The sequence below is a fragment of the Mustela lutreola genome, chromosome 4, assembly GCF_030435805.1.
Source record: "Mustela lutreola isolate mMusLut2 chromosome 4, mMusLut2.pri, whole genome shotgun sequence".
Lineage (NCBI taxonomy): Eukaryota > Metazoa > Chordata > Mammalia > Carnivora > Mustelidae > Mustela > Mustela lutreola.
The window spans coordinates 155,227,442-155,249,087 of NC_081293.1; the positions used below are offsets into that span (position 1 = coordinate 155,227,442).

Consider the following 21,646-nt stretch of genomic DNA (forward strand, 5'->3'; position numbering starts at 1 on the left):
CACTTGGCCACTGGGAACATCCCACAGGAATGTCACTGCCCCAGGCCCTATCGAGTAGCCTCTCTGCTCTAACTGCCGAGGATGGCAGAAAAGCCCCTTCCCCCGACATGTCTTTCCGGTTATCTGTCTGGGTTATCTGTCTGGGTGCCACAGTTGTCACCATCAGTGGCTTTGTCAAGACAATGGCTCTTAACTAGGGATGGGCTGGCCTGGCTAGACAATTTGTGGGACCCTGTGCAAAAGGCAAATGTGGAGCCCCTGGTCCAAAAAATAAGGGGAAAAAAAGTGCTGTTGGGGAACTAACCTATAGTTTTTTTCCTTCTGCTCCAGCCTCTACCTCAACTAGTTACGGTATTTTTTTTTATCTGCTATTTAAGGCCATGCCAAGTAAAGAAAACAAAAATTTAAATTGTTAGTATGAATTTCGCAATGCCAATTTTAAAGGCAAATAGAAACGCGTTGAACTCATCCATGAAATCACCAAAATTACACAATTTGCATTTCACAGCTCATACATGCATATGTATTTTGTTCTTACCAGAACCATCTCAGTCCTGCGGGAAATAGTCTCAGCTTGCTTCTTTTTTTTTTTTTTTATTGGTTTAAGCGAAAGCCCCAAATCAATATAGCTTTTATTGCCTCTTTAAAATATCACAAATACGTCTGAAAAATCATCCAGCATCTTGTCATTTCGGTAGCTGGACAACGTAGGCCTTACTCACCAACCTGATGAACTCTTCCTTTTTCAGAAACCTAGACCCCATCCCCAAATTTTCTGATACCCTTGCTTTTTTTTAACTGTTGTGGCTTGCCGAGTCAAGGCAGCTGAGTTGGATACAAGTTCAATGCCATTTCCTTCAAGAATTAACTCATCTCTCTAGGGCTTGAAATACTGAACGAGTCGTACGTGGCCTCATCCAAACGCTGTGGATGTATTTTTCACCCAAGAAATTTCAGATTTTAACAAGAGAAGCATTGTCCTAAATAACAACATTGACGGGGAAGTGAGCACACACTGACCTGAGCTTGTAACGGAAACCCAGTGCGACACCCTTGACTACTGAAGGTGCGGACAATAGCAGTTCTTTTCTAGTTCCCACCATTTGTCAACTCGAAGCCTCTTTTTTTTTTTTTTTTTTTTTTAATTTTTCAAAGAGACTGAGTTTACATTGATGGGACTGAAGTCCCTCTGCAGGGTTTCTCTGGTGCCCTTCGCAATAAGGGTGGGTCCCTTTGGAGTGATGTCAACATTTTTTGGAATGTTAGCAGTGTGACTGCCGAGAATGGTGTTCTTTCTCACAATAGATGCGGCAAAGGTCTAAACTCAATTTGCCTCTTGAACACACGTTCTACCAATCCTGTCTGGCTTCAGCTTACTTAGGAATAAGGAGAGAAAAAGGAACTATGGTCTGGCTTGTCTTTCTCTTTCCTTCTGCATCCTCATATCCAGGACAAGTGATCCTAACAGCTAATAGTCATTTGTCAGTGTTTGTTCCACATTTTGACAAATGGACCATGGTTGTGTAAGATCTTCATGTGAGGGGGAAATGGGTGGGGAAAGGTGGGTGAGCTCTCTCTGCGTTATCTTTGCAACGTAGCTGCATATCTAAAATTATCCCCAAATAAAAAGCATATTAAAAAGAGAAAATCCTGAGTAGCTCCGTCTATTGGGCATCTGCCTTCAGCCTGGGTCCTGATCCTGGGATTCTGGGATCAAGGTCCTGGGATCAAGTTCTACCTTGGGTTCCCTGCTTAGTGGGAAATCTGCTTCTCCCTCTCCCTCTGCCCTTCCCCCTACTCATCCTCTCTCTCTCTTGCTTGCTCTCAAATAAATACACAAAATCTTTTTTTTTTTAAATAAAGTTTATTTGTTTTGTTTTGTATTGCATACATCTTGCCAAGAATTGCTAAGTTAAAAAGAAATTAAGGCATTCCAGCAATATTTACCTAACTTACCAGGTCATATTCACCTGGGGTGAATTACCATACCCATTTCATTTTCTTTTTTCTTTTTTTTTTTAAGATCTTATTCATTGATTTGACAGACAGAGACCACAAGTAGGCAGAGAGGCAGGCAGAGAGAGTGGAAGAAGCAGGCTCCCTGCAGAGCAGAGAGCCCGATGTGGGGCTTAATCCCAGGACCCTGAGATCATGACCTGAGCTTAAGGCAGAGGCTTTAACCCACTGAGCCACCCAGGTGCCCCACCATACCCGTTTCTAAGAGATTCTGGTTTATTAGATCTGCAGGAGGATTGGACCCGGGACCGGAGTTTTAATAAGCACTACCCTGAGGAGTCTTATCAGACAAGTTTGGAAATATTATACTGGAGTGCAATGGAATTAGGCTAGCTTTAAGAGTAAGGTAAATTCAAGGCCACATTCCAACTATGTGACCTTTAAAAATAAACCAGATTTTTCACTTAACAACTTTTCTATTTGCCAGTTGTGTGGCCTTTGAGTCAGTCACCTAACTTCTTAGAAAATTCGTAGTGCCATCGTCATACTATAGAACCACTGTGACATGTGGATAAGGTACGTGTAAAAAGCCCAGCACAGAGATTGGCCTGCCTAGGTTTAGGTTACAGTTGGCCCAAACACCTAGGGAATGGGAAATATGATCTCCTCTTTAAGTTCCCCTTTATTTAGACATTGTGCTTGCTAATTCATTTCCTAATAGATAATGGAGAGATATTTGCCCTTCATTGTGCCAAATGAGGAGAGTCAGTCTGGACGTTTCCCTAGGCTTCTGCCTGAGGGAAAGTCATTTGATTGCCTGTACAGAGGCCCCAGGCACAGCTGTGGCATGTGAGCAAAACAAAACCCTCCTGTGTGCGCCCCGTTCCAACCCAGCCCCCCTAGTGCAGACCCCAGAACAGCTGGGACATTGGATGAAATCCCTCCTTTGGCAGAGGACAGGAAGAGTGTGGGTAAAATATGAACCCTGCTCGGCATTGTATTTCACGGGAAATAAAGGGACAGTAAACTCCTCCTTTGGCTGCTTTTTTGTCTCTTGATGTCCTGAAACGTCTGTCTCTTTGGGATGGAAAGACTCACCCTTAATTTTGACAAGTCCTAAGACAGTGTGTCACAAATTGCCAGATCACTTGTCTCTGATGAAATAATACATTAAATTTTTATAATGTGTGGGTATTAGAGGAAAATGGTTAAGGCACTGAGAAGATGAACGTGGCACAGGCATTGGCCAAGAAGCTAATTAGATTAAGAGGGAATAAAGGGTTGAGGTTAAAGATGCCGCCTTAGGCACAAGGTCTTAGCAGATGTAGTCAGGAGTTGAGGGTTGTTTGTAGAGAGAGTGGAGGGTCATCCTTTATACAACGGGTGGACATCTCTGGTCTGCTTCTCTCAACATCTCGGATTCAGGGCAAAACTTATCCCACCCCCTCACTTTCCACCTGTCTGCACACACAGCTGAAAACGGCGGCCCTAAAACCCAGAGCTCTACCTTCTCCAAGCTCCAGCCAAACAAACAGCTGTTTGACGCTGCAGCTCCCAGAGCAAAATTCTCTTGTGCCTAGCTTGGGTCAAAGATCAGTCAGCCTCAGAAAGTCATGGAAAGTAAGTGTGACCCAAGTTCACAGTCCTTCATGTGGTCGGTGGAGGGCAGGGAGGAGCAATTCTCTGAGAAAGGGGCTTGGTCTCTTAGAGACCCCAAAAGATACTTACACAGGTGGAAAATGACCTGCTGGTGTTAATTCAGTTTTTTTGTTTGTTTGTTTGTTTGTTTGTTTGTTTTTAGCACCTTGGCTATCTTCTTCATATCTCCTCTGTTCAGGAATCCGTCAATTCTGCATTACACTTTTGGATGTTAGAATCTGGATGAGAAAGGAGATAAAGTGAGGAAGATAGCAATTTTAGCTTGAAAATTATCTACGGAATAGAGGCTACAGATGCATCCAGAATGCTGTCAATGTTCTTTCTCTCTCCATGTGCTTGACCTTCACATCGGAGAAGAAACACGCAAAGCCGATTTGTAGCGTGGAGGAGGGCACAGGCACCTTCCCCCACCTCCCCAAGAGTGGCCTCCCAGAGCACAAGTCTCCGACGGAAACCACAAACAGGAGACGCTATAAACTGTGCACAGAGGAAGAAAGGCAGGGTGGAAAGGTTAGAAATGAAAAAGGATCTGATAGCAGGAAAGCTGGTTCAAATTAATGAGACAATGCGAGCCTTGACATTCTTGATGGATGTCAGTGGTTAAGTGCTAGCCGGACCTTCTGAGATTACAACCTCCATTCAAAGCCCAGGCCTAGATGGCAACCTGAAACCCAAGGCCATGGGCGGCAGCAAGCATCTGTGAGCCCAGAGTGGATTAGTGCCGTGGCCTTGGCGGACCCCTCCAGGCGGCTGCTTCCTCCCTGTGTTCCACTTACCCCAAAACCAGGTGTGCTCTGGGGGCGACGACAATACCAAGTAATTAAGATAAAATGTTCTTGGCTGTGTTGAGGGCACATTCCTTTATGACGAGAACAAAAGGTTGGTTGATGAACTAATTTTTGGTGGGGAAAACTGCAGCATCTATTATTAAATGAATGCTTGGGATTTTTGTTTGTTTGTTTTTCAATAGCCCCATTATAATTTCAGTTCAGATACTCCAAAGCTCATGTTCCCTAATTTATTATCGCTCCCCGAGGTCCTCTGGGATACAGTAATTGAATTTTACTGGCGTCATTACCATATCCACAAACAAGCGAGTGTTCTGAGCTCAATCAGTCAAAGCCTGTTCGCAGGGCCCACAGGAGATGTGCCCAGAGCGGAAGTCAATCTCGGCCCAGAAAGACCAGCGTGTGTCCCTGGCCAGGGAGACGGGCTACTGCTCGCTGCGAACCAGGCTCCGGGCACTCAGTTCTGCAGGAGCAGTAGGAACACGGGGGCGCTTGAAAGAGAGGACAGAAACATATGAGGCTCCAAAGACATTACCGCCCAAATCAGCAGACTGTAATCCCACTGCAGTCAAAAATAGCTGAGCTTCTGAGAGACAGGCTCTACATACTTGGTTGAGAACCAGGAAATTCCTCAAGGAGATGTTAAAATTCCATCTTTAAAAAAACAAACAAACAAAGGAAAAAAAAAAACCCAAATGGACAGCCTACATCCTCTTTTTCTTACTTCCCAAAGAGGAAAATAAATTCATAATTTTAGACGCATGCTAGGGCTACGTGGATCCACTAAGATCATCTGAATCTGGTCTCCTCATTTTACACCAGAGGCTCCATGGGGGTAAAATGAAATCTTACCTCACTGTGATAATAACATCTTTTTAAAAAGTCACATTCTTCAAAGATTTACCCTCAGATACTTAGGGAAGCAGCGAGGCAGGATGAAAGAAATACAGTGTGTGTAAGGATGGGCTCTGACTCACCGCCCCTGGGCAAGTCGGTGATCTCTGAGCCTTGATGGCTGCATCTGGAAAATGGGAGTCGTACTATAGGCTTCTGGGAGGACTGAGATAAGGTATGCCAGCATCGAACGGAGCAGTTGGCACCCGACCTTAACTGAATATCATTCTATCTTGGCCTTTGTCAGGGAAATAGATCATGTATTTTGACCTATTTCATACAAATGGGGAAGCAAAGTGGCTGAAAGATGGGATGCTTCTGCAGGAGCTGAGCCTCCTCCAATAGTTCCCACCAGTAAGCACACCCATATTTCTGAAGGCATCAGGCCAAGGACTTTGGGTAATTCTTCTGGGCAGCTAGAATTCTCATACCACAGGGACTTTGCAAAAGCTTTGGTCCTCTTTGACCCAGAGATCATATTTCAACTTAGATACTGTCAGTGTCCTCAAAGAGATGACTGTCCTAATAAACGCTGAGGGAATCCTACCCTTTTGCCCCACAGCTTTGCTTTCCCATGTCTGATTCTTTGTTAGGAAAAAAAGTTAACTGTTCCCTTGGTTCTTCTCTCGGTTTCATGTGTCTTTCCTATTGCCTTTAATTAATAAGAAGATACCCCCAGGGCACCTGGGTGGTACAGTCAGTTCAGACTTCGACTCTTGGTTTAGGCTCATAGTCGTGATCTCAGGATTCTGAGAGGGAACCTCCTATCAGGCTCTGCACTCGGTGGGGGATCTGCTTAAGACTTTCTTCCTCTTCCTCAGCCCATCCCCTCTGTGCTTGCTCTCTCTCTCTCTCAAATAAATAAAAATATCTTTAAAAAAAAAAAAAAGCTGAACCAACTCATTTCTGAATTCTTTTGGGCTGAATTGTGTGACCTCCCACTCTACAAATTCAGATGTTGAAGCCCTAACTCCCAGCACCTTAGAATATGACATGATTTGGAAAGAGGACCATTGCAGATATAATTATTGTTAAGATGGGGGTCATCCTGAAGTAGGGTGGGCCCCATACTCCCTCCAGTATGACTGGTGTCCTTATAAAAAGGGTAAATTTGGGGGCATCTGGGTGGCTTAGTTGTTAAGTGTCTGCCTTCGGCTCAGGTCATGATCCCAGCGTCCTCGGATCGAGCCCCGCATCGGGCTCCCTGCTTGGCGAGAGGCCTGCTTCTCCCTCTCCTAGTCCCTCTGCTTGTGTTGCTTGAGTTGCCTCTCTCGCTGTGTCTCTCTCTGTCCAATAAATAAATATAATCTTTTTTTTTAAAGGTGGGGGGAATTTGAACACAGGCACATGGGGAGAATCCTGCATGAAGAAGGCAGAGATTGAGCCAATGCATAAACTAAGGAAGGCCAAAGATCTCCAGAAGACCACCAGAAGGTAGGAAAGATGCATGGAGCTGACAGAATCAACCCTGACACCTCAACCTTGGACTTCTTGGCTCCAGAATGGTGAGACACTACATTTCTGTTGTTTGAGCCAATTTGCGGCACTCTGATGCAGCAGCCCAAACAAACTGAAACTGCGACCACTTCTTTCCGGAAACAAAGCCTCTCTCCCCTTATGAATCTTGTCCCAGGACTGCTATGGACCGAGCACTTGGCCCCCGCCCTCTTGCACCCCCCACCCCTCAACAGCCTCCATGGAGGCTCTTCTTCACTATCACCTAAGCAGGCTTGGTGCTCTGTGTGCACTCAGGTCCCCAAATTTGTCTCTAAACTCCAATTCAGAAAGCAGATAGCACTATGCGGGGGGTGGAGGGGGAGATAGATAGCACCAGCATCATCCAAGGTCACATCCTTCACCTCTGGCCTCCCCTCTTCAGATGGCAATCATAGTCTGAGAGATGATAACACAGATTGTCTTTGTTTTTCAGCCTTATTCAGCTCCCTTATAAGGAAAAACTATGCCCCTTGAAGTCTTGCAGATTGGAGTGGTTATTAGGAATCTGAGCTTGCAGACGAGAGATGGATGTCATGCAAAAAGTTAAAAGTGGAAAGAAAATATAAAAAATGAAACATTCTTGCTCTCTTTCTGTTTCTCTCTCTCTCTCTCACAGAAGCACACACACCACTTATAAATACAAATTGTTTCCCACTGGATTGTGCCTCCTTTTATGGATGTGTATTCGCAAGAATAGATACATTGGTTTCTGTCCCCTGGGGTAATGATGATAAATATGCCAAGGTCAATGGCTTCATCAGCCACTGAGCCTGCTCACTCTGGCAACGGCAGATAATCATTCACCTGGTGGGACTACCTGCCTATACTTCAATTCATGCCTCGCAGTGTCTCAGAAATGTTTCTTATCTCACAAAAACACTTGTCTTATTGTGTCTTTCTGGTACCGAAAGAAATTCATAAATTACTGCTGGGCCTTGGATTCTTAAAAAAGTCTTGATCATGATTCCATAGGGCAAGAAGTTACTAAAGAATGGAGACAAGGTGGAAGATAAAGTCACTAGCATGTACAAAACAATATTCCATTCCGTGTCTAGAAAGTAAAAACTCAGCTTTTGGTAGACCCAAAAGATATAGTAACTTCTTTTCTAATAGGACTAAGGCTTAATTAAAAAACAAACAAACAAACAAACTACTAACATTTATTGAGAACCTACTATGGGAAACGCACTATGCTAGATGATAGGACTACCATCATAAATGATGCATAATCCTAGAGCTGTTCTCTGTAATGTGAAATCTATAAATAGTAGACAAGGGGAAAAATGCTACATTTCCCAAATGTTCACCTTTTGAGAACTGTATTCCTATAATAAAGATAGAAAAAGTAGAGTCAAAAAAAAAAAGAAAAAAGAAAAAGTAGAGTCATATCATACCACCATCTTACATCAGTTTCCCACTGTTGCTATATAAATGTATATCTGGGTAGAATTATGGCTAGTAAATGTCTTGCCCCTCTACACAAGTGTGTGTCCCTTATGTGAACAGTGTCTCGGTGGGAAAAGGTTGAAAAGCTGCCTTGCAGCACTCATCAGTAAGCAGGTAACCAGGGACTCAACTTGGAGTTCAGGCACTGTGGAAACACAAGAAGAAATACAAAATGAGGTTTGTATCCTAAGGGAGCTTGCAAACGAGTGGAAACAACTGACCCCATGGTGCACAACAGTTGACCCATCCATGTCAAGACAGAGTGAAGCATTTGTGTCTAGGAGATGGACGGCCTGTCTCTCATTAAATATTTAAGGACGAATTGATATCGCCCTTGGTGTATTACACAGATTGAGAAAAATAGGCCAAAAATAAAGGCCCCCCTGCTTTGAGATGATTTTTAAAGCATTACATTGGAGGGTGGGGGCGGGGATGAACTATTCCCAAGGACAATCCCTTGATGTTTTATCAGTGGTCATGTGTACACACAAGGCAGCAGAGGGTCGGGGTTGACAGCAAGAGCTCTGGAGTCAGGCAGTCTGGCTTCCCGTCCAGACTCAAACACCTCCCCACTCAGGATTCTGGGTCAAAGTACATAATTTCCCTGTGGCTCAGTTTCCTCATCTCCAATGAGGGGATAGTAATAGCACCTACGTCAGAGGGTTATTCTGAGGACAGAATGAATTAGCATGAGGGATGCTCTTAAAATAGTGTCTGACACAATATACGTGCTTGTGAGAATCTGTTAAATTAAGTAAATTAATTACTTAAGTAATTAAGTAAATTAATTATCTTCTGTCCCCAAACAGCCAATACGTGGGTCTTACATGCTCACTCTATGTAACATCCACCTTAACTGTTTACATAAATGAAATGATCCATATATAAAGCCAAGATAAAATCTCAAATACAGCATCTCCTTTCTGTAAATTGGTCCATGGCATCAGGTAATAATGCCTTTGATGTGGGCAATATGAAAATTCGGTATTCTTATTTTTCCTGTGACAATGTGCTATAATTTGTCTGTCTAAAATTTTGAGATCTGGTAATTCTTATACAGTGTCAAGTTTGCACAGTCCTTGCCAGAAGAGAGGCACTATTCCAGAAAGCACAAATCCTACTGTAGATCATTCCTTGGGCTCTTCTTCTACCAATTTGGTTTCAGACTGAGCATTTGTTTACAGTTCAATGTGTGCATCAGAAAGTCATTGCCTTTTATAAGATAAGTTTCCTTCCTAAGCAAATGCACCACAAAAATGTCTAACTGAGAATTCATGATACCATGACTGGGGATTTTCTCTAGCTGACGTGAAGAACCCCAAACATGGGGCTTTAAAAAGTGCATAGTTTTTTATTCTCCTTCCTTGAACTCTTTCAGACATCTAAACGTCATCCCGTTCACAGAGCTATTCATAACAAAAGGAGTCTCACATTAATTTTACTTGAAAGGGGTCCCTAATTTTTACCCCTTGTTGGAGAGAAAAGAGTTAAGTAAAAAGAAAACCCATCACTAGGCGTTAATCTGCATATATGTTAGCACAAACTCTTGCACAAATTTAACTTAAGAACATCTATCTATGTGTACAAAATCTCCAAAAACAGTCTGTTGAATCAAGAAATCTTCTTACTTACTATGCATAACAAGTTCTTCTGAAAACAAATGATTTTAAAAATTGAGGTTAAACATACTGTTTGGCAGATATATGTGTATGTGACTTACAAGACTTACAAAAGCAAAAAAGTACATAAAAGAGACTACTTCTTGTTTAAAGATAAAACTAGATAAATACAGACTATAAATAGACACAATAAAACTAGACTCAGAGATGACCAAGATGTTGAACCTTTTAGAAAGGGATTTTTAATTCAATTTAGATTAATATATTAAAAGATGTAGTGGGAAGCTACAGAACATGCATGAACAGATGCAGCCTTTCAACAGAGAATTATACATATTTTTAAAAAAGAAACAAAAGAAATGCCAGGGGAAAAAACATATCAGAGATGAAGAATTCCTTAAAGGGCTGATTAGGAGATAGAACCGGTTGGAAGAAGATCAGTAAATATAAAGATAGGTCAAAAGAAGTCATCCAAGCTGAACTACAAAGATTTTAAAAGTGTCAAAGGATAAAAAAACTACAGACTATCCAAGAGCTGTGTAGGACAATATCAAATTATCAAATATACCCATAATTAGATTTTCATTATATCTCAATAATCCTTGCTTCAAAAAAAAAAAAAAGAGTATCAAACCAAAGGAAATGGACAGAGAGAGAGAAAGAGAGAGAGCATAATAAACTGACAGCTAAATGCAACACATGATCCTACATTGAACAGGGGGGATAAAGCTTTTGAAAGGGTACTATTGGGACAATTGCTGTATTTTAAATATAGATTATGAATTAGAGAACAGCATTTTATTGGTGTTAAGGTTTTTCTTGATAATCGTACTATGGTTATATAAGAGAATGTCCTTGTTCTTAGGAAACACAACTGAAATATTTAGGATAAAGAAACATGATGTCTGCAATTTACTCTCAAATAGTTAAGCAAGAGAATAATGAAGCAAATGGCTCAAAATATTAGCAATTAGTAGAGCTGGTTAAAGGGTATACAGAAATTTTCTGAAATAGTCTTGCAACCTATTTTTAAGTTGAAAACTATGTTATATTTTTAAAGAATTTTAGTCACTTTGAGTTTCTTTCTTTCTTTCTTCTTTTTTTCCTGTCATGACAAATGTACTCTTTCACCTCCATCCTATATTTCATCCATCCTGTATTTCATCCATCCCCCAGCCACCCTCTGGTAACCATCAGTTTGTTCTCTATAGTTAAGAGTCTGTTTCTTGGTCTCTCTCTCTCTCTCCCTTTTTTCCCCTTCACTCATTTGCCTTGTTTCTTAAGTTCCATATATGAGTGAAGTCATACGGTATTTTTCTTTCTCTGTCTGACTTACTTCACATAGAGTAATACACACTAGTTCCAACCATGTTGTTGTAAATGACAAGATGTCATTCTTTTTTATGGCTGAGTAATATTCCATTGTACATATATACCACTTCTTTATCCATTCATCTGTTGATGGACATTTGGGCTATTTCCATAGTTTGGCTATTTTTGATAATGCTTAAATAAAGATAGGAGTGCATGTATCCCTTGGAATTAGTGTTTTCGTTTTTTTTTTTTTTTTTTTTTGTAAATACCCAGATATGCATTTACTGGATGGTAGGGTAGTTCTATTTTCAATTTTTTCAGGAAGCTCCCTACTGTTTTCCACAGTTCAGATTCGCACCAACAACACAGGAAGGTTCCTTTTTCTCCACATCCTCACTAACACATTAATTTTAGCCGCTCTGACACATATGAGGTGATCTCTCACTGTAGTTTTATTTTGGCATACGTCTAAGAATGAGTGATGTTGAACATCTTCTCATGTGTCTGTTGGCTTTATATAAAATTGTAAGTTTTGTTTAAAGAACCAAATAAGAAAGAAAGAAGATAATAATGAGCGACGTCGACAAGATATAAAGAAGAACAGCCTAGGTAGAATTGAGCACAAGGCAAAAACCAACAAAAAGCTGTGTGTGCATGGATTCTGCAAGCAAAATAAAAATAGGAAAAGTAAATGACCCCACAAGGTGGGTGAAGGCAGTAAGAGTACATAAATAAGAACTTCCAAGAAGCAAACTGTTTTCAGAGCGATGTTTTTATTTGGCACACAGAAGAATGTCGTGGAGTCCAGGAGTATCAGTACCTTTACTGTAAAGGGGGGGCAGAGGCTGACATCACCTGAAGAGTCAACCCAGAGCAGATGGGGGTCGGGGATTATACTTAGCCCACAGCCTTGGCATATATTTAGCCATTTCTTCTTTCTCAGAGCCCTTCCTGAGAAACCAGGAATAGTGAGTGGGCGGAGATAAAAGCCCCACATAGCTTTATTTATTTATTTTTGCGTAAGTACTCCCGAAGAACTACAAACTGTGCCTATGTAGCAAGGGAGCAAAAAGCATTCTGAATAGCTAGGAAATATCAAACTAGAGTTGTTAAAGACAAAAAGCTCCCCACCACCTTCTCCTTTCACGCACAGGGGCAGAGCCACCTGCACCGATGATACACCTGGACTGTCAGGCGTGCTTATCAGCTTCAAAGACAAAAGATGGGCAAAGGCTAAAAGTGGGTAATTTATGGCTTTGGGAAAATGGGTGGGGTCCCAGGAGGAGGATCTGGGCAGATAAAAAGCAGAGTTGATCTTCACTGTTTGCAGATTATGTATTTGTGAACTCTCCTACTCACCAATATTTGTTTGCAAACTCAGAATCAATACCCTGTGGTATGTTCACAGCCATTACGACTATTTGTGGACCCCTGCAGAGCCGTGGGAAATTTCAGTTGTCCATGCATGTCCCCTGAGGAGGCAATGTGTCATCTTCTTGTTGCAGCTCTCCTCCTATAAGCAAGTGTCCCTTTCATAGTCTGTTTGGTGGTGACACAGTTCTCACACTTTCTTGCTTTTTGTTGATCTGCTGTTTCAAAATGCCCTCGAGAGTTCCTCAGTGAAAGATGGCAATGATGTGACCTAGAGAGCAAGTCGGTGTGTGAGGTCAACTTCATTTAGGCATGAGTTACAGGGCTGTTGGCCATGATCTCCACGTTAATGAATCAACAGCATCTTTTAAAATAGGGTGTCTTATTTAAATAGGGTGTCTTATTTAAACAGAAACAGGAACACTCACCAAATAAAAGTTATGTATTGAGACATTGATGGAAATGTGACCAGATGCATGCAGGAATCCAAACCAGAATTTCCTCTCAGAGCAATGTCAGAATTTGTTCATTCAGTGTTTGCTGTGACTTTGTACAACATCACTTGTGTGAATGAGGAGAACTGACTGCTAGAAGGAAACATAGCCAACTTGCCTTGGTAGTTGATTTTGAAGACAGAGTAGGGGGAAGGAGAAAGCCTTATAAAGCTTTGGTCGGTTGGAAGAAAGTGTTATGGGTTTAGAGTCAAGAGATGCTGTTGCTTGAAATGCTGGTGTATGACGATATATTTCTGTCTGGCATCTGATGCTATTTCACAGCCAAATTATAAAGCCATATTTCTGTGTCAATAAGGAATCACACCACCTGTAGCTTAAAATCTCTCAAACAGATGTAGTGATAAATTTAGGTATTCTGTCCCAAGATAAAGCAACCAGATGAAGCTACATTTCCCCCTAATTATTTCAGCAATCAACATAAAAATAATCTCCAAATACCTCAGTCTCTCACGTAAAATGAAAAGAATATTATTTGCCACATGATAGAGAAGGACGAAGTGACCTGAAATCCCTAGCAAAAAAAGCATTGTTGTATGCCAAGTATCTTTTTAAGAAAACTAACTCAAAGGACACTTGGGGATGCTATCATTAAGTTAATGGGAAGCAAGGCCATTTACATATCCTTAGTTTCAATCTACAAGATGAACGAGCTTATGCCAAGAGTTCAGTAAATGTAGAAAAGTTCGCTCAAATACTAGTATGTTCACTTTTTCTTTTTAAAAAATAATGAGGTGGGGGGGGGTGCCTGGGTGGCTCAGTCATTAAGCATCTGCCTTTGGCTCAGGTCATGATCCTGGCATCCTGGGATCAAGTTCTACATGGGGCTTGCTGCTGAGCAGGAAGCCTGCTTTCCCTCTCCCACTCCTCCTGCTTATGTCCCTGCTCTTGCTGTCTCTCTGTCAAAAAAGTAAATAAAATCTTAAAAAAATAAAAATTTTTTAAAAAGGAGAGAAAAAAAGGAAGAAAATAATGAGAAGGTATTTCAAGAGCTATCTTTCCACATTAAATGACACAAGAGCCTCAATTAACCAGAACAAAGGGAGGGGTCACTGAATCTCATTACCTGAATTTTCTGATTGGTTAGGGCTTAAGCAGAAATGCCTTGTCCCTGACATCTCTAAAATGTCTCTTACAATTTGTTGCTCTGTGCACAAAATACTGCCACTAATAATACATCTAACATTTATTGAACATCTGTCTTATAGCTGGTGCTGTCAAATGCTTTTTTAACCATTTATTCCTCACAAAGGCACTCTGCAGTCAGGACCCAAGATTCCCATTTTAACTGATGCAGAAACTGAGGCACAAAGAGATCAGGTAAATAGAAAGAATGCAATTCCAAATGACTGAAATGTTTTCATCGCTTCCTTAAAATCATACTGAACTTTAATGATGCTCTATTTCTCTAAGATGGTGAAGGTATAACACTGGGTAAAAATCTAGCTTCATCTTGGGTCATGGTCTCAATTTTTAATACATTTCTGGCATGAGACTGCTTCATTGTCACTTATTTCCAAGGCTTAGAAGCAGACTGAGGAGGAGTGAAGCACAAATACCAGGTAATCCAGTGTCTGTTGAAATGCTTTCTTTTTTTTTTTGTTGTTAATTATTATTTTTTAAAACATTTTATTTATTTATTTGACAGAGGGAAAGGGAACACAAGCAGGGGGAGTGGGAAAGGGGGAAGCAGGCTTTCTGCCAAGCAGAGAGCCCGATTCGGGGCTAGATCCCAGGAGCTGGAATCATGACCTGAGTTGAAGGTAGCCACTTAACCAACTGAGCCACCCAGGTGCCCCTGTTCTAATGCTTTCTTAATAGAGAGAAGCTGTTCACGTTGTACTTCTGGAGAAAACCGGGTCTTTGCACATTAGTGAAGGTGCTCTCATCACAGGCCAATTATTTCCCAGAAAAAATCTTAACAGGTTGAGCTGAGGGTCCGACCACATTCCAAACTGCTTCAATGCTGCTTTATTTTATGTTATTTTTAAGATTTTTAAATTTTATTTATTTGAGAGAGAGAGTAAACAAACAAAAGAGAGCACACAAACAGAGGCAGAGGGAGAAGCAGACTCCCCAGCTGAGCAGGGAGCCCCATGTGGGACTCTATCCCAGGATCCCGGCATCAGGACCTGAGCCGAAAGCAGACGCTTAACCGACTGAGCCACCCAGGTGTCCCTCGGTGGTCCTCTAAATGAACACTCCTACCTTATACAAAGTTTATTCTTTCTTGTTTTAGGAATCTTACCTTTTTATACACTTTGTAATGGAAAAAATGACCTCCAGTTCAAGGTAGCTCCTTATTACTGACCATGGGAGTCAAAAGTCCTGATTGCTTTAAATAGCAGAAATGCTGGCTGAGACCCGGCCAGTCATCTCGCTGCCCCTGGTATTTTAACAGCATTTTCTTATCATGGCTCACCATCGGCTTTTAGAGTCATCTCATTGTTTCTTTGGGTATAAACTCTCCTAACTATTTCTGAAAAATAAAGTCCACACTTTCCCATAGAAATAGCAATTAAAAACCACCATGAGAGGACAGACAGACAGACTTCAAGCATTTGTTTCATTGTCGTCAATGAAATCTGCTATAGAAAGCCAAGTGTCTAAGGTATTTGGAAACTCCCAACAATAAAAGATCTCCATTAGTAAGCGGGTTTATTGACATAACTGAACATAACAATGTATAACATTTATTCATTTCCCACTGAAAGACCTTCCAGTCGAACTGTTTTTACATAGATTTTAGTGTTTTTCCGTGAAGTACTTTCAGTGATGTTCTGAAGTTGAAAGGGTGAGTGGTGGGAAGCATCAGAGGTCTCTTCCAGACTTTCAGTGGGGCTCAAGATGATACTGCTGTGCAAAAGGACCAGCTCAAGGATGCCATTGCTCTACAAATGAATGAAACTAGGAGCACAAGAGGGGCAAGTAGATAGCCCAAAATTTGCAAGTAAGAGCAAGCAATGACCCCTCTCCCACGTACTCCTATGCTAAGAATGACAGCCTGTTTCCTGCGGTTTATTAAGTTTTGGCCTCACAGAGAAGATGACCAGAGAAGCAGCTGCACTTTAAGTGGTCTGGACATTTATTCATCTGAACATAAACACAGATCCCTTCATTTAGAGCCCTGGGTCCCCTGCTCAGCTGTTGGGACAAGGGTAGGCTTGGCTCCATGGAGGCCGAACATAAAAGGGAGTGCACTGGGGTTGAAGGACCCCCATCCCCCAGACTATGACAGATTCCCTGAGTCATCAGGACCCTCAGGGGCTTAAGGCCCTAAACAGAAGATTCCTGGTTAGCCTTAGCACCATAACAATATCCTCCGAAACAGCCCACTGCCAATAAATCCACAACCACTGCAGATATCACCACGCAGATCTTCCTTGAGGCTCTTCCTGTGCTCTTAGACCACACGCAAAATTATTAATGTAAACCAAAGCACTACCTTTAGTGATAAACATGTACTTCATAAATATGAGGGAATGAGAGGGTCCCAAAGAGCTGAAAACAATTGAGCAAATAAAGGAGCCTAATCCTAAATTTAAAACAAAGACATTTAAAAGAAATACTGCAATTATTGACAAAAGGTAAGATTTAATAACATGGTAAAACACAGGGTCGTGGAGAGATTAACTTGCAAAACAGATCATTATTTCACAGTGAGGTTTAAGTACTCCTAAAAATCTTCTGGTTTTAGTAGAAACAGACAACTACTGATGTACCCTTTTTCACATTTTTTTCCAATAATTTCTTCCCCTCTATTTCATATAGAGTAAAACATTAAGGTGATTGAGGGTTACACTGTCAAGTGCATATCACCTTTTGCTGCCCTATTAGGGAACTGCCTTGAACACTTAACGGTGCAACTCAATAAAAGCAGGGCACAATCTGCATGTGACCGATAAAAACATGAGAAGTACCACACCATACTTGTTCCCATCTGGACACACTGTCAGAGATGCAGTTAAGTGAACTTGAGGGCTGCGGTTCCCTACGCGGCCATCGGTTATGCACACTTTACATTCTTTTCCCAAGTCTGGCACTGACATTTCCTTTTCCATATATAGGTTTAGAAAAATAAAATTAAAAAGCCACAGGAGCAACCCTGACAGAGAAGTCTTGCATGCAGCCTTCTCCTGAGAAAGTAGGTAATCTTAGTTAACCCCAAGGTCAGCCAATGTTCTTGGCATGTTAATGTTAAAAAGAAAATACTAGTTGAATGGCTCAGCTCAACTACGACAGTCCTTGAGTTTACTGTCAGTTTGTTAAATGACTGAGCTCTTCACATTGTTGAAAAAAATAGCATCTCTAATGATTTAAACATTAAATTATCCTGAATGTTCTATTAACCAACATGAAAGAGTTCCTTGGCGGGTGTGTTAAACTTCGCCACCAGTTTACATCTACCTTCTTGGCAGAGACCACCAGCCCAGTGTAGTCAAGATGCCAAGCCTCCTTTGTAATACTAATAAGTTCCTCTTCCCTTAAATAGGACAAAACTCCTCTGTTTCACACTGAGCAAACAAAAAGCATGCACACAAATCTCTTTCTGGCCATACCGGGGGCAAAAGCCCCCTTCTCTACCCCAAAGGGGGCCAGACTGTTGCATCACGATCCCACAGAAGCCACATCCATAGTTGTGCCAAGGTCTCCATATAAAAGAAGGCTTCCCACCTCTGGACACTACCTCCCGTTTGTCCCCTGCTCTTGGCCTTGACCACCAGGTGCCACCCATTCGCTTTATGAGGGGGCACTGGGAATTGTCGGGGGTGTGTGTGGGCCGAAGTGGTTTCGCCTTTGGCCTCTCTGGCAAGTGCACAAAAGGGGGAAAGGAGAAGCTCTGATTAAATGACATCTCCCCCTGAGGTGGGTTGAGGGGCTCCACAGAAAGTGGCTGGCTGCTCCAGTCCAACGAGATGGTCTCCACACCCCCTGGAGTCTGACTCTAGTCAGCAAATCGCTGCAGAAGATGGTCTTCCCGCCTCAAGCTGCCCCCTGTGCCACCGCCCCCACTGTCCATGAAGCGGTCGCAGGGGAACTCGATGAGGTCCGCCTCGCTGAGAGCACACACAGTGGTGCGCGGCCGGTGCGACTGGAAGCCAGAGAAGTCCGCAGACACGCCGGTGCCCATGGAGCGCAGGGGACGTCGGGTGGAGTACATGTGTCGAACGTGCACAGGGGCCCCACCCTTCCGCCGAGCCCGCAGCTTCCTCCGCAGCCAGCGGGACGCCCAGGCCGCCAGCGCTAGGAGCACCAGCAGCGCGTTGACGGCCAGCAAGACCAAGGTCAGCAGCTGGTAGTCAACACTGCTCCGGCTCCCAGGCTCCGGGAGGGTGACCAGCCCGGCGCAGTGGTCACGGGGGGCCACCGGGCAGACCCGGCCCCCGAGGACGCCCTCCACGCACACCAGGTAGGGGGTGTCTCCGCGCAGCTCGCGCAGCGTGGCCGAGTCGCTGCGCTCTGGCAGGTAGACGAAGCGGTGGAACTTGGGCTGCTGGCCAAAGCGGTCGAAGAGCAGGCGGAAGCGCGCGCCGCCCAGCAGTGGTGGGCTGCGGTGCTGGCGCACCGCCCAGCGCACTGAGGCGCTGTCGGCGCCCACCGCCTCCACGGTCAGGTTGCACAGGATGAACTTGTTGAAGTCGCAAGGGTCGGACACCAGCGGCGGCAGGCCTACCCCGCCGTCGGACTGGGCGGTACTTTCCTGCTGCTGCGCGGCCAGGCGCTGCTTCGCCGCGCGCTGCCAGGGGTCGCCGGCGGGCGGTGGCGCAGAGGCCGGCGCGGCCGTCGGGGTGGGCTTCGCGTGGGCCGCATCTGCCGGAGTCAGAGGTCCCCGCTCGGGTTTCTGGAGCAGGTCCAGGGGGTGTGGTGCAGGGCCCGCGGCAGCTGCGGCGGAGGGGTCCGGTTGCTGGAGGCCAGGGCCCCGTCGGCTCAGCTTCAGAGCGCTGCGGTTGAGCTCCCTGGCGGCCCCATCCCAGGCCACCCCAGGCAGAAATCGCCCACGCTGCTGTGGCTGCGACTGTGGCTGCGGCGGCAGCTCCTCCGAGAGGCTACCTGCAGGGGGCGCCACCTCCTCCCCAGTGGCGGTGGGTAAGGGCGCCCGCGAGCCTTGGGCGGTCGGGGAAACTGAGGGCGAGAGATCTGCACACGATCCGTTCTGCAGCTGCTGGTCATCCAGGTAATCCAGGTACTTGCCCCGCAAGGCCGGCGGGTGGCGACACTGCACGAACACGGTGAGAAGACGGCCTTGCGAGTGCCAGTCGCCCATCCAGCGCTTCAGGCCCCGCAGACGGCAGTCGCAGGTCCAGCCATTGCCGTCTAGATCCAGCCGGTAGAGGGCCGGGCTGGCGGCGAAGATGTCCCCGGAGAGGGCGCTGAGCTCATTGTCGCGCAGGCTGAGCTCGCGCAGCCGGCCCAGGTGACCAAAGATAGTGGGGTGCAGAGCGGACAGCGAGTTCCCGCTAAGGTCCAGCGCCTCCAGGCTGTGCAGAGGCTGCAGCAGCGCTACGGGCAGTTGGCTCAGCCGATTCCCCTCCAGGCGCAGCTCGCGCAGGGCCTCCAACCCCCAAAAGGCCTCCGGCGCGAGGTGTGTGAGTTGGTTGCCCCTGAGTGAGAGTAGGCCGAGACGCGGCAGGTGCTGGAAGACACGCGGCCCGAGGTGCTGGAGGCTGTTGGCCGAGAGGATGAGCGTGGAGAGGGAGCGCAGCGGTGCAAAGGTGGCTGCGTGGCGCAGGGAGGGCTGCAGCTCGTTGGCAGAGAGGTTGAGGAAGCGCAGTTTGCCCAGTTGGGCAAACGCGTTCTTGCCCAGAAAGCGGATCCGGTTGGACTCCAGATGTAGGTAAAGCAAGTTGCCCAAGGGGGCGAAGACCGCGTCCGGCAGCGCCCCCAGGGCGTTCCCGTCCAGCCGCAGCTTGACCAGACTCTCCAGGCCCTCAAAGGAGCCGCGGCTCAGGCGCGCGATCTCGTTCCCATTGGCATAGAGGATGCGCAGCTTGCGCAGCGGGGCCAGCGTGCCCGGGACAAGCGCCTGCAGGAGGTTGTTCCCCAGGTAGAGTTCCTCCAGCCTGGAGAGCTTCTCAAAGGTCTTGGGGTGCAGAGAGCGGATCTGGTTGTACTGCAGGTCCAGCCGTCTGAGCTGGCCCAGACGGTGGAAGTCGAAGGCCGTGATGTTGGTTATGAAGTTGCCGCCGAGGCTGTAGGTGAGCACGTCCTGGGGGCTCGGCAGCGAGCTGGTCTTGGGCACGGCGCGGAGCCCCCTATTGGTGCACAGGAGGTGCTGGGGATGCTGGCAGTCGCAGCGCTCCGGGCACACCGGCTGGGCCCGTGGCGGGAGCGCGAGGCAGCCGCACACCACGAGTAGGAAGCGCACGGCGCGGGCAGCCTCCATCGCCGCCCGCCCTGCGTGCTGCGGCCGGATCGTCCTCTTGGCCCGCCTGCTCTGTGTCTCCTCTGCATTCCCCTTGGCCTGGCCAGAGTCGCTAAATGGCCTCTTTCGGACTCCGCGGCGCGGTCCAGCCCCTCCTCCGCCCTTTGTCCGGTGGCTGGCCCGGGTCTCTGCAGGCGGGCTTCACCCGGCCAAGTCAGGCGGCTCAGGGCGCTCCGGGAGCTCCGGGTGCTACTTGTTGCATTTCTGCGCAAAACTGTTTCTCCGGGTGTGCGTCGGGGGGCGGAGGGAGCGAGCCAGACCTGAGCTTTTTGTTTGCAGCTTGAGTCCGGAGAGCTGGATTCCCTGGCACGGATTCTCCCCGCCGAGCGGATTCCCCAGCTGCAGGCGGGAGCCCTTCCAAGAGCTCCTCGGGGCGCGGCTTGGCTGCTGCGCCCCGGCGGCTCGGCCCCGGCAGCCTGCGTCTCCTTCCTCTGGGTCCCGCACCAGGAGCGCGGCCTCCGTGGAACAGCCGGGGGAGGAGCCGGGGGGGTGCGCCGGCTGTGTCCGGAAGGGACCCAAGTCGGCGAGTGGCGGGCAAACCCGGCGGAAATTCGTTCTTCCCACACTCTGCCCCCCGGGGATGCAGGCGGAGAAAGAGGAGACGGCGGAGGGAGGACAGACCCCGACAGGGGGAGGAGGAAACGCTAAGTGGCTCCGCGTCTGGTCAGCCCGAGCCCGGGACGCCGAGTGAGAAAAGTAGGGATTAAAAACAGCTGTACGGGCCGGCCCTCGACGCAGGGCTGGGGGCGGGGGTGGATTACCGGGCTAGCTAACGGAATTTGCAGACGGAGACCTTTTTATTTTAGAGGAGTACACCAGTCATTTTGGAGCATTGGGAGCGCGGCTCCTCTTTTTCGTTTTTAAGTCTCTTGCTCTTCCAAGTGTCACCCCGCGTGGGCAGTTCACGCAGCACGGAGTGCGCGGACATTCCGGAAGAAGTTTAGTTAGGGCAGCCCAAGGTTGTCTCCAAAGAGCTATTGGTGGAGTGCGGTCAGAGGAGGCCAGGTCAGCCCCTCCGGAGTGTGGTGTGTTCGGGTGTTTGACCTGGCTGTACAGGTGGCCGAGGGGAGGCATCGTGCCACGTAGGGATCAGAACTCGCTTGGCTCCGCCTGTAGATAAGAGCCTGGAGAAGCTCAGAACGGGTTCCACCACCGCGAAGGTGGCTC

General features: G+C 46.1%; 1 protein-coding gene and 1 pseudogene across 1 annotated transcript; both read right to left on the reverse strand.

Moving 5' to 3' along the window:
* Nucleotides 1-714: 714 nt before the first annotated feature.
* On the reverse strand, nucleotides 715-12,640 carry LOC131830200 (large ribosomal subunit protein uL6-like; annotated as a pseudogene).
* A 3,057-nt stretch (nucleotides 12,641-15,697) lies between these two features.
* TRIL (TLR4 interactor with leucine rich repeats) lies at nucleotides 15,698-20,900 on the reverse strand. The gene has a single exon (XM_059171454.1). The coding sequence runs from the start codon at nucleotides 20,438-20,440 to the stop codon at nucleotides 18,002-18,004; it is 2,439 nt and encodes an 812-aa protein (XP_059027437.1). The 5' UTR covers nucleotides 20,441-20,900; the 3' UTR covers nucleotides 15,698-18,001.
* Between the last annotated feature and the right edge of the window lie 746 nt (nucleotides 20,901-21,646).